At 35.4% G+C, this 12,833-nt stretch overlaps 1 protein-coding gene across 3 annotated transcripts in view; it reads right to left on the reverse strand.

Moving 5' to 3' along the window:
- Positions 1-488: 488 nt before the first annotated feature.
- TUT7 (terminal uridylyl transferase 7) overlaps positions 489-12,833 on the reverse strand; it is a 35,716-nt gene continuing 23,371 nt past the window's right edge. The window contains exons 17-29 of one of the 3 annotated variants that reach the window (XM_035565235.2): positions 12,576-12,633; positions 11,772-11,875; positions 10,609-10,698; positions 10,410-10,523; positions 10,226-10,303; positions 9,367-9,544; positions 8,117-8,164; positions 7,915-8,006; positions 7,177-7,292; positions 5,218-5,543; positions 3,427-3,503; positions 3,190-3,253; positions 489-2,832 (exon numbers count right to left, since the gene is read on the reverse strand). In XM_035565235.2, the coding sequence (XP_035421128.1) occupies positions 2,789-2,832; positions 3,190-3,253; positions 3,427-3,503; positions 5,218-5,543; positions 7,177-7,292; positions 7,915-8,006; positions 8,117-8,164; positions 9,367-9,544; positions 10,226-10,303; positions 10,410-10,523; positions 10,609-10,698; positions 11,772-11,875; positions 12,576-12,633 (1,389 nt within the window). In that variant the 3' untranslated portion in view covers positions 489-2,788. The remainder of the gene's footprint in view (positions 2,833-3,189; positions 3,254-3,426; positions 3,504-5,217; positions 5,544-7,176; positions 7,293-7,914; positions 8,007-8,116; positions 8,165-9,366; positions 9,545-10,225; positions 10,304-10,409; positions 10,524-10,608; positions 10,699-11,771; positions 11,876-12,575; positions 12,634-12,833) is intronic. The other 2 variants (XM_035565233.2, XM_035565234.2) reach the window with 2 other exon arrangements.

Here is a 12,833-nt window from a genome sequence, read left to right on the forward strand (position 1 = left end):
CACTAAATTTTACAACATACAAATCCAGTAGATATGCTCATCATCATCAACAGCCTCATCATCTGTGTTTATTCTCTGTAATGCATCATTGTGTTAGTAAGTTATGACTGTGCTCTTTAACTATAGTTTAGGCAAAGACATTTACTAGTCATTTGTGTAATGCCTGTACTGTGCAGCCCAACTTTAGAGGTTTTATTCTAGGGCTATGCCATTGGTAACTATACAGACTTAGTAGTTGTGTAAGGAAGCAGCAGCTTCAAAGTGACAAGGCTGGTAATCTACAGAACAGTTTGCAATTGGATGTGAGTTTAGAAGCTCACATTTTTTAAGTTTTACTGTTAAATTACAAAATATCACAACGGGAAGAGGGTGAGTATGTATAAATATTATTTATTTCATTTTAAAAATACCTTCTATTTGTGAGATTGTGCCTTAGTCTCTTGGAGGTTTATACAGGTAATTCCCATCAGCAAAAAATGAAGTCTCAACAGAATACTAAAACCATACAGAAGGCATGTCAGCCTTTCTACTTTTTGGGGTATGAATGAAAAAGTACAGAAAAAACATGTTTTTAGAGGAAAAAATGGCTTAATTTTATATGAAGACAGAAGTTACAGAAAAAAAAACCTACTGTTTGTTGCTGGCTAAGATTGAAAATATGTCAAGGAAATTATTCTTTTTTTGAAAAGTTGCAATCTAGAAGTTTATAAATAGCCAGTTACAGATGGATGCAAATCAAAATAGGATCTCAGCTTCTTGAAGTCACTTTAGAAATTCTAGCTTTCACCTTTAGTTTAAAAATAGATAGGTACGGAAAAAAGATTTAAACATGACATTTCAAAAAACAGATTATTCTAACAAGTTAATCATTAATCTTACATTTAAGTAAAGGAATACTGAAAACTACAACCTAAGAAGAAATATAGAAACTTAAGTCTGAATTTCTTTTTCTTTTTTTTTTATTTATTTAAAAGTCATAAATAACAGTGGTTTCAATTTTACGACATAACTAATTCTTTCCTGAACAAGATAGAGAGTACATTACCAGCTCTGGAAGGACTTCAAGTAAAGCTCAAGTTGATAATACTACTTAAATTCTTGGCTGGTCCAAGGATTCCATTCACATTTTATGAAAATGGATGTGTTTTCCCCAGTTGCCATATATCATTTCTCTGTTACATAAAGCAGTTATGTCTGTATCCCCAAGGTCATGAAAAAGATTCTTAGCAGCATCAAACAGGACTGACCTGTTTCATAGTCCTTTTTTTTTTTTTTTTTCTTCTTTTTCCCCTCTTGTACACAAGCACAGCAGCAAATGAATTCCCATAGAATCACAGAAGGGGAAAAAAAAACAAAACAAAAACCTTAATGGCACTGCTTATTTGCAGAGACTTTTACATACGTTTCCTAGTGTCCATGTTTTCAGTTCTGTACATGGGGGAAAAGAAAACACCACAAAAACCTGTTTGCAAACACAGCTGTAGCAGTCTACAAACATTTCATACAATTTTACACAAGGATTCAGTAAACAACATTTATAAATATTTGCTCTTTCAAAAATCAGTTTTTGAAGAAAATACATATTTGGCTTGCACACAATTTTAGTGCATTTTAAAATGGTCAGGCTGAATGACAAAACCTTGGTCCATTTTTAGTACCTGCCCTTATCTATATGATTTACCTAGTGAACAAATACAAAATGTGGTGGCTTTCTATTAAAATGCTTAAAAACAACCTATTTAAGAGCAGGGGTCCATGGTATGAGACCATATTAAAATCCAGTTTCTTTTACTAGCAATTTGTATTAAATTTAAAGAAATATGGGTATTTTAAGTTGAAGATTGTTTATGCTGCTGTCCTGTGAATCCAGATGCTTTAGCCAAAGTAAGTTTTTAAGTGAATGAAGGGCCTGTATTGCAATTTAACAGTGCTTCATATCCCTCATGATTCTTGTTGGGTCCTCTTCTGTGAGGCTTTTCCCTGAGTCATATATTTATTGGAAAGGCTGCCTGAGATTGGGGGGGAAAAAAAAGCATCACACTTTAAAGGTTTAAAGGTTTCAAATAATATTAAAAAAAAAACACAAACAGACATAAAGCAAATGAAACAACCAGACAGGAGGAAAATACCGTTAAGTCAAACTACAATGAAATCACACAGATCAACTTTGTAACATCAGCTGCTGGAGAACAGTAGGAAATACTAAAATAGAAACAAGTAAGACTATTTTTTTTTTTCCAACTAAACACCTAATGACAAACTGCTTTGTGGTTTAAATCCCCAAACTTAGATTTGAAAGAGTCTTGCAATGCAAACAGGAAGTACTATCCCCACCCCACAAAAAACTGAGACTCTAATGAGGTACTTAATAGCAGTTTAGTCTTCAGAAGTTTGTGAATACTACTCAAATCCCCCTTCAGGTGCCCCAGAAGAGACTTATATATATTTCCTGGAAAAAAAAAAACAAACAAGCTGCTAAATGGTTTGCAGTTGCATTCAAAACTCAAATTAAAAAAAAAAAAAAAGCAGTTGCTTTTAAAATCTTCATTGTACCAGTTAATACGTTAAGTGTGTGAAATTACTGTAAGGAAGCTGCAGCGGCAACCATGCATCTAACACAATGCACAAAACATCTCTGATCCAGAGAGAGTACATAAAGGCCTTTATGTCATCATCTGACTGCTACTTGTAAGTGTAATTTTAACTTTCTTGCATTTTGGCAGCTCAGACAAAGGATGTGCTTTCATAGTCTCTCCTAAGTTAGCTGATCATATGGAATTCTAGACGATTACTCTGAGGAAGCCTCACAAGAAAGTGTTCCACATGTCGTCCCTGAAGAGAAACACAGAACCCCATGTATGCCAAAACAGAGGGAGAGAAGAGAAAGATTGATAAAAACACCATATCCTTCTGCAAAATAAATCTATCAGAGTTAAATAAAGAACAAATGGCTGACAGAATTAACATGCCTTACATGTTCTGCTCCCAAAACACAACTGAAAAAAAATGCACATTTCCAGCTTGAAAAAAAAAAAAACTGTTTTCACTTAAGAATTATCTAGCAACCTGTCCAGACTACTGCTGTGTTCAGCAAATTGGGCAGAGTTCCCGTTAGGACTGATGGAGAAAGCAAGTTAAAAATGCATGCTTTTACACAGAAGTTCTGAACTGAAATTAAGACATACAAACCTGACTGGGGACTCAAAAATACTTTTCCTTTTTGTTTCTTTTTTTCTTCATGTATAAGCATTCCCTATAAATAACACATACGTATTGATGAACGAACAAAACTGAATTATAACAATAACCCCCCGCCCCCAAAGGTTCTCCTTGAAAGCTTAAGTAAAGCTATTTTTAGTTACTTTGCATGGGCTTCAGAATATTCAAAGATAAAAAGATCCAGGAAAATGAACATATAGTGTTTACCTGATTTAATCGACCACCATGTTTGGCAACAGTTGGTAAAGAAGGGGATCCACACAACACTTCCAGCTTTGATCCTCCTGAAAAGGTCATAATACAACCATGATTTACTAATTTGAAACTAGTTTCCATCTCAGGTTTCATAACATAAAAAAAAAATACAAAGATACTTGCATCTACTTTCATAGCACAGAAAACACATGACATTGCTATTTTCCTCCATTTCATAATATGGAAAGTGGGCACAATGAAGTGAGATGCATCTATAGATAAACATCTAAGGAATCTTCTCCAAAATCTACAGAGAAAGACTGGGATCTTCAGAGAACAAATGAAGACACGGGGTTAAGAGAATTGTCCAAAGTCCCATAGAATGTTTGTAGCACAGCAAGGAACAAAAATCAGATCTCCTGGGTCCACTCCTTCTTAGTCTTCTACTCAACTACAGAGAACACTTCAGGCATTAAGCAAGCAAAAAACAAAAGCCCAACCTAGATCAATTCTCCCTCTCTTCAAATTCAAATATAATAATTCCCAAAATACCCATCATTCCCATCAGTGACTACAAAACAGTCAGACATACTCATTTTCACCACAGCAAAACTCAGCATGATGGCAAATGAAATGGTAGCAAGAAATGCTCAAAGACAAAGAAACTCAAAAATTAAGTTTAAACTTGACATGCACCTTCAAAACATCAGAAGCTGGACGGTCTTACTTTATAAACATCTTTTTCGTCCACCTAATACTTCTAGTGGTTTATCAAATGAAGAATACTTCCAAATACCCTGAAAGTTCTGAATATATTTGCAACCATTTTCCTCCCACTTCCAGTATTTTGCTAGTACACCCTTATGCCCTCTTCTGCTACATACATCTGATTAAGAAGAGTCTCCTTATCTAAGCTAAAAGGAACGTTTTTGCTAATAGAGAAAAGCTGGTTTGAAATGATGTTTATGCAACAGATTCCTATTTTTTACTTTAAAATGTCAAGGACTGAGCAATCTGTAGAGCATTTTTTCTATAGTATGAATTTAAACGCTCTTAGGTTTACTTAACGGAAAACTGTAATACTGTGTTCCTTTGGAAGCTAGCTGAAAGTACCATTCATCATCTTAAAAAGTTTCATTTTTATTACAGAGTGATTTTCATTTCAACACAGATGATAAGAGATCTGTCTAATGTGAAGGATGACTTAGATACTGCTTAGCAGTTCACTGTTCTGTTCAAGTCTGTCTGTAAAGATCTACGTGTGGGGCCCTTTTGTAATTTTGTTTTTTTTTAACTCAAAGTTACAATTTGACTCCAGGAAAAAAGACAGATTAAGGAGGCACATTCTTTATTTTATTTCATTCACAGTATTTTATCTAAGCAATTTATTTTATTTAGTGACCTTATGGTCACTAAATATTTTGTGTATGGGAAGATGATGGGAGGAGCTATAGCCTAGCTTTTACTGCTATTTCAGTGCACCAAAATAGAAGCTGTAATTTGAAATGTTAGCAAACTCTTATGTAGAGAGGACAATGAAAGCAATTTCAACATACACTCTACTCTTTCTTCTACTTCCATCTTACCTGCTAAGAGAAACCATGTCACATCTCAGGATACGGCAGAGTTTTGAAATGTAAGTGAGGAAGGGAAAACTGACCAAGTGTGACTACATTTTTAAAACATGAGACAGCATTAATGTGACGCCATTCAAAGCAAAAACCTTTATCCATTAGTCAACACTGTTAAAAATTCCCAAACAGTAAGTTGTGCTTAAGCTACTCAGGTTGATCAGCTTCATACCTGTAGGTGCTTTATACTGTGGGCACTCCTTTTTGATATGACCTTCTCTTCCACAGATGAAACAACGTTTTTCTCTTAACTCTCTGTCTTCCAGACGCTTCCACTTCTCTGCTGATTGCCTGGGACTCTTTTCTCTTCCAGTTTCCACTATTCCCCTTGTTGGTTTGCTCTTCGGAGGTGTAAATGGATGCAACTTTCCCTCTTTCACTGAGCTCTCTTTTTCTGTTGTTTTATTCTGGGTTTCTTTGTCCTCTTTGCTTTTTTTCTCTTTGTTTTCTGGGTACCTCTGGTTTTTGCTATCTTCATAATCACGTCGCCGCCTTACTCTGCAAGGGGAAAAGGCTACAGAGTTCATACACCTTATATACATACATGGAGGAAAAAAACCACAAGCATTGCATATGAACAATAAATGTATTTAATGTATTTCCTCAGACGGTCAAATAAAGTTAACTCCTTTGACTCTCCTAACAAACAGTCCTATACCGATATAAAATACATTTAATGATTTAACTTTGCGATTAGATTACAGTACAGGTGAAAAGCTAATAATTATATCTCAAAAACATAAAAATTTCTGTAGGAAGATCTGTGTGCTGCAGCTTTAAAGACAGTGGAAGAAAAGAAACACCAAGCAAAATGCTAACAGATAAAAATAGGGTATCAATTAATTTTCTTACTTGTACAATTTTATCAGAAATCTAGCTTCCTTCCTTCCCAAACTGTGTACATTCACAGTATCTCTAAAAATCTGGGAGAAGATTCTAATGTTCAAAGTGACTTAAAGTGTCACCTATTAGTGAGGACCCAGGCATCGTTACTGGGTTTCTTTAACTTTTTATCTATGACCTGGAGAAAGAGCAATCAGTGAAACTTCTGAGTCTGAAGATTACAATAAGCTCATTTGTTCACACAGATGCAGCACTAATGGCAAGCAACTGGAAGAAACTAAAAAAACTGAATGACTCAAAATGATGGCAGACAAGTGTCAACATAGATAAAACTGTGAATAATGCATCCTGGTAAAAATACTCTAAATCATGTCCATACAATGTTGAACTTGGAACTGGCAATTAGAACTAAGAAAAGACATCTTGGAAAAATTTTAAAGAAATCTCAAAAAAAAATCAACTAGCTGACAAACAGTACTGGCCAAAAAGGTTAATGTTTATCATCAGATGAAACACCAAGAACAAGGGAGAAGGGATTTTTTTTTTTTTTTTTTTTTTTTTTTTAAACTAAGTAAAACCATGGTGTACCAACACCTGAGTACTGCATGTTGATCTGGTCTCAATCCTTTAAGAAGGAAGTAGTGGAGTTAGAGAAGGCACAGAGAAAGGCAGCTAAAATGAAAGGAGCAACTGTCTAAAGAGGAAATATTAAAAAAGGCCAAGGCACAAACTTGGAAGGAAGCTAGAAGGAAAGAAGCACAATCATGGCTTACAAACCCATGAAGGCAGTATCATTACTGACTAAACCCTACAATGCTATGCCTATGAAATGTTCATGAAACTAAAATCAGTTTGGTTTAAAAGAGGTAAAAGAAGGTAGTACTAGTTTACACAGCATTTAGCATACTTCTGGAACTGGTTAGCAAAGAAGGTAAACAGGAGAATCAGGTTCAGAAAAAACACTTAAAAAGATAAAATTGTAAACAACTCCAGTCCACAAATGAGTACTACCAGAGCAGGTGCATGCTCTATCATCTCTTATTCAGCAACTGGAGATGATGGTGGAATGTAAGAGAAGAGATTCCAGAAGACAGCCAACTAGCGTGCCTTCCATAAACAGCACATCCTATTTGAAGTGTCTGGACAGAGGACTCACAGATGCGTTGACTTTTGCTCTAATGCTGTATAGAATATATCTGCATTCGTGCAGCTTTAGCATTCCTATTCCAATCTTCCTTCTAAACAAACCTAAGGAAGTGTTACACACAGATCCCAGAACTATACTCACTTTCTTCTCAAGGGACAATCTTTCATGAAGTGGCCAATTTTACCACAAATTCTGCAGCATCTGTCATTTGGTGCCAATTCTCCTTCTGTGAGTACTTCTGGATCAAAGAAGTACTCCTGAAAAAAAAAAAAAAAAAAGAAAAAAAGATGCATTTAAATTGCAAATCCATACACTTGGCAATCAAAACAGATAAGCAAATGTTGAACTACAGTAGGAGTTATGGAAAAGTATAAACCATACGGATAAAAAGTACAAAAAGTATAAAAAGTATAAAGTGTGCAGCTGAACTCCTGAAAAACCTGATGAGATTAACTGTCCACTGCTGCCTCTTCTTCACAAGCAGCCTGCCAACTACCAAGTCTGCAAGTTCTTTTTAAAAACGCAGTCTTAAAGAATGGTAAGCTGTTTTTGATGGAGAATAAAATGTTGAAAAATCTGCACAATGAATATCTCAGTTTATTAGTATTCTGCATGCATCCACATTTTATACAACATGAAAGCAGTATATAATAATGCTTTTAAATGCATTATTATGCCTAATGATTTATTATATTTATAATAAATATTTATTAATATTATTATTAATGTTTTGTTATTATGATTTATTATAATGCTTAATGATTTATTAGAGAACTGTAGAAATTTAGAAGAGAAAATAAGGAGACTGTAACCATGTTCCCAGAAATGATAATTTATACATCCAAGAGCATGTGCATACTTCTCTTAGAAGCAGCTTACCATTTTTGATGGATATTCTTTAGGAAATATTTTTACAGGAGTACCAAATACCCTTCTGCCATTGATAAAAGCCTTCATTATAAAATTTGTCACTAGGGAAACAAAAAAGAGAAAACATTATGAAAACACCAAGCAAGCCAGTAAAATAAGATTTAAGACAAGATCGTCACATTGTACACAAATTTGTCAACAGGAAACTCACTTTTTCTTGATAATCCAGCTCCAAGGTTGTGGTTCAAATCAAAGGGGTCTGTATAGAAAGCATTATAGACATTATTGAAATCCAGGGCAAGATCAGCAATATATGTATACGCACATGGATAAGCCAAGGCAGCTATTTCCCAATGCTCAATTAATACACTGAAATTAAAATGTTTTCAAACTTAAAGAAAAAGTTCATGGACACAGGATCACAGCAGTCCATCTCTAAAGTGACTTAAGCATCCTGGAGTGCATTAAGCACAGTATAGCTAGACAGTCAAAGAAAGTGATTGTCCTGCTCTGCTCTGTACTGGTGCAGCCTCACCTTAAGTAACGCACCCAGTTTTGGGTGCACAATACAAGAGGGCATAAAACAGAGAGTGTCCGAAGGAGGGCAACAAAGATGGTGAAGGACCTAGAGGAAATGACATATGAGGATCAGCTGAGGTCCCTTGGTTTGCTCAGCCCAGAGCAGAGCAGGCCGAGGGGAGGCCTCATGGCGGCCTGCAGCTCCCTCACGAGGGGAGCGGAGGGGCAGGCGCTGAGCTCTGCTCTCTGGGGACAGCGACAGGACCCGAGGGAACGGCATGGAGCTGGGACAGGGGAGGGTCAGGCTGGGTGCTAGGGAAAGGTTCTGCACCCAGAGGGTGGTGGGGCACTGGGACAGGCTCCCCAGTAAAGTAGTCATGGCACTGAGCCTGCCAAAGTTCAAGAAGCATTTGGATACTGTCAGACATATGGTTTGATTTTGGGGTGGTCATATATGGAGCCATGAATTTGACTTGATCCTTGTGGGTCTCTTCCAACTTGGGATATTCTACAATACTATGAAAGAATAAGTTGTATGTGGGGGTAAGACAGAAGTTCTTATCATGAAAGTCATATGGGCCAGAAAATGGCTTAGGGAACACTTCTGAAATGTATCACTTTATTTTCTTGATCGAGACCTTGGTATTAGCAGTGTAATACATACATAGCATTAAATCTGTCATTCAAATATGGACTCTGCAAAAACTAGTGAGAAAATCTCCAGGCATGAAGTCTGTTTTGTAGCTTCTTTGCAGATAGAAAAAAAAAGAGCTTTTTAGCAATACTGAAACTCAATGGGAATTCTTATACAAAGACTTTAAAACATGAAGAAATAGCAACTTGCAATCTAGTAACAGAAAAATAAGCAAACCATGTGGAAAGATCATTTTTTTTTATGTGGACATGAAAGCAATTCTACATGTGTACATTATGTGCTTTTACCTTCAATTACAATGTATTTGGAGGTCCACTGCTTCTTGAAAGTTGTAAGCAGATTCTTTCTCCTAATGCAGATGACATGCTCTTTAAAATCAAATTCTTCTGTGTAAAAACGGAGAAGTCCCAGCCAAAGCTGCCCAACAGATTCAGTGTTTTTGCCAAAGTCAGGCCAAACATCTGGCTGAAAATGACAGAAATATTTTCAATACTTACATTAGGCAGAATAACATTGTAAATTGGAAACTCCAACAATGCAAGCTTTATTCTATAAAGAAACATGATTCAGTTACTCCAGAATACTTCCCTTCCCTTCACAATTGGTATTAATAGACAAATATTGATTTTAAAGTGGTGTGTTTTTTAAACATTAACAATTAAAGTGTAGAATTAATAATATTTCTAACATTAGATTTTGCCAGTTTTCCAAAAGAAGTATTAATTCACTTTAAGCGCTCACTTAATACAAAACTATTCAACAGATTTAACCAACTATTGCCAAATATGTAGCTTATACTTGAAGGAATTCTCTACCCAGTAATACAGCACATCCAGCAACTAATCATGATTAACACCTTGAAGTAATTTCTTTTAAGTCTATTTTTCAGAATATGCAGGTTTTTTTTTTTGGGGGGGGGGGGGGGGGGGGGTTGCTGTTGTTGTACAGACGCTTGCATTACTGAGTGGAATACAATCGACCATATTCCTAAAGCTTCACATTGGGATTTTCAAAGGAATAGCTACTCCAGTTACATTTCTTTATTCAACCACCATATTTGAGGATAATGTTTCTTAAATTGAATTCTTTTTCATTTGCAGAGCTACAGGTAGCACCATTTCAAATTCACCTTTCTGATTTACTCACCAACTCTTCTATCTTATCAAAGAAATAAACGTTCCAACCATCAACTAAAATTTCAGGCTTTTTTGGTTCTTCGTAGATCTGAAAAGATAGTATTAAACTCATTAGAAGAGCCCTTAAGATTCAGCACTGACGTTCTTCTGGTCAATACTGTGTACAGATACTCATTTCTTTTGATACACTGTACCTCTTGAAGAACAGGGATGACTGGTGGATTTCTCTGTTGAAGAAAATAAAGCACCATAAGAGTATATGCGTAAGAAGAAAGGCTACCTCGAGATGCATCTCCTATGTCACACATCTAGAAAAAGAAACAAATTACATCTTTTGTGGTTGTTATCTCTTGCTGCAGGCATTACTGCTTCTAGAATGTCAGAAAAACTCACCTTTGTGAAGACTTTCATTGTGTAACACAAAAATTTTACTCTAGGATCAATGGCTGAATATGATGACAGGAGTCTTGTATTATGCAAGGCCTATGAAAATAATAAAGTCATGTACAAAATACAGAAGCTCTGAAGAAATGAGGGAATAAGCTGAGAACACAAAAAAATTTTTTAAGTCAAGAGAGTAAAAGTCAATGAACGATTCAGAGCACTGCAGACTGAGTTCACGTGTATATGCATACTTCTTCCATTCTAATTTATTTAAAAATAATCAGTTTGTCCACAAAAAGTCTACAGAGTAGTGTGTTCAACAAACACAGATGAAGCCCTGTGTAGTAAAGTATATATGGAGAAAGGAAGCATACGACAATGAGGTTATCACCTGCTCTGTTAAAAAGCTGACAAACAACCTTCATCTGCTCAGAAGTGGTATAAAGCAGCATTCACAGAACAGTATTACAGAAAGGAAAGAATTCATCTACTGCTCCATTTTCCAACTATTTGGTAAAAAGTAAGATCATGAACTAAAAGATTTCATTTCAGAATGTGAGAGCGATCAACTGACCCATCTGGACGTGTAACTTCAAGAACAGACTTTCAGACTTACTTATTGGTTGAGGTATCCTCCTCAAGACTGCCCTTGGGCTCAAACAGAAGCTTCATAAAGTTTAATGTTTCACTCTAAAACTTACTTTCCTTTGATGCTGCAAGGAACCGGCTACTGAAGTACAGAGATATTGAAATAAACAAGACTTGTTTAAAATATTCAGCCAAGGTCTTTTTTTCTGAAGCTGGATTCTAAATCACTGTCCCAGGTCTTAAAGGTTAGGCAAGAGCTGCGATGGGAAGCGAGGGATGGGAAAGCTGAAGTTGTATTAATTTGTCTTTCTGATTTACGGAAAGAATTAAACACCTAAAACTCTACTGCTTATTCTTACCAAGTAACTAATATATTGGCTTATAGATGTCACAACTCTAAAGTCTCAGTTGTGCAATTGACTGCACTCAGTTAAAACAAAACAAAACAAAAAAATCCCTTGGCTTGGCACTCTAAAACAGAAATAGGTAACTGGAAACAGTTGACTATTGAACCTCAACAAAGCTATCATTCCATCGTCAAGAAGCAGCCCCACATTTTTCTGTTAAAAAGCAGACCACCTTACCAGAGTGTTATATAAACTGATGTCTACTTCAAGACCACTTCTGACATGGAAAAATTTGACAATTGGGACTTTAGCTGTTGTTATTGGCAAGACATTTCTGAGACCTAGGAGAAAATGTTTAATTATTACATGGCTGCAATACAGTCATAACAGTATGGAATGCTTTACAACTAAGCCCAACTATAGTAAGAATGCTACAAAATCAAATCTTAGTTGATACCAAAATTTGTATTACTTATATTTTAACACTGACTTTAGGCATTTGTTAAACACTATGAATATACTAAATACACTATATTCAAATATATGTATGCCCCCCCAATAAAACAAAGATCAGTCTAAATGTAACAAAAATAAACTTAAGAGATCAGAGTTACAGTTTACTCCACTTATATTAAAGTAGTTTAAGATAAATCAAGACAAGCAAAACAAAATAGTATTTTCTTGTAGATTGAGCAGAATATCTTGTGTAAGCTTGTATTAGACTACCTTTTACCATTACCTTGTTAGGCACTGAACACACAACATAACTGCTAGCCTGAAGTCTCAAACTTAAGGTTTGTTCTTATGCATTTAAGTTATGAATCTAACATCTGTCCAATTCAGATGCAGTTTTAAAACACCGTTATCTTAAAACCTGCATGTGCAAATAAATCCAAATATCTACAATATATACTCTTACTCTAACACTAACTTCATCAGTATAGTTTTACATTAATGATTTTCCATCTACAGTGCTGCAGGACTTTATCACATCAATTGAAGTCACAAACAGAACCGCTTATTTTAATATTCAAGAGTTACCTGACTGTTTCTTGAGAACTTTTGCTAAATCTTCAATGATTCTGATGCAATCAAGTCCCTAAGACATTAAAAAAGAGAAAGTCAAAACTGAAATATCTGCTACAAGTATTTCAGATGAGCCTTTTATTACTTGCCATTTAAGCTTAAAGCTGCTTAAGAATCAAGTTGCTTAAGTTTAAATGAGCTTAAACGATAATTGAGTTTCGTATCTCAACACTAGACAGTATCCCAACACAGGCTTTTTTGAAGTTTTTATTA

The sequence above is a fragment of the Cygnus atratus genome, chromosome Z (assembly GCF_013377495.2).
Source record: "Cygnus atratus isolate AKBS03 ecotype Queensland, Australia chromosome Z, CAtr_DNAZoo_HiC_assembly, whole genome shotgun sequence".
NCBI classification, from domain to species: domain Eukaryota; kingdom Metazoa; phylum Chordata; class Aves; order Anseriformes; family Anatidae; genus Cygnus; species Cygnus atratus.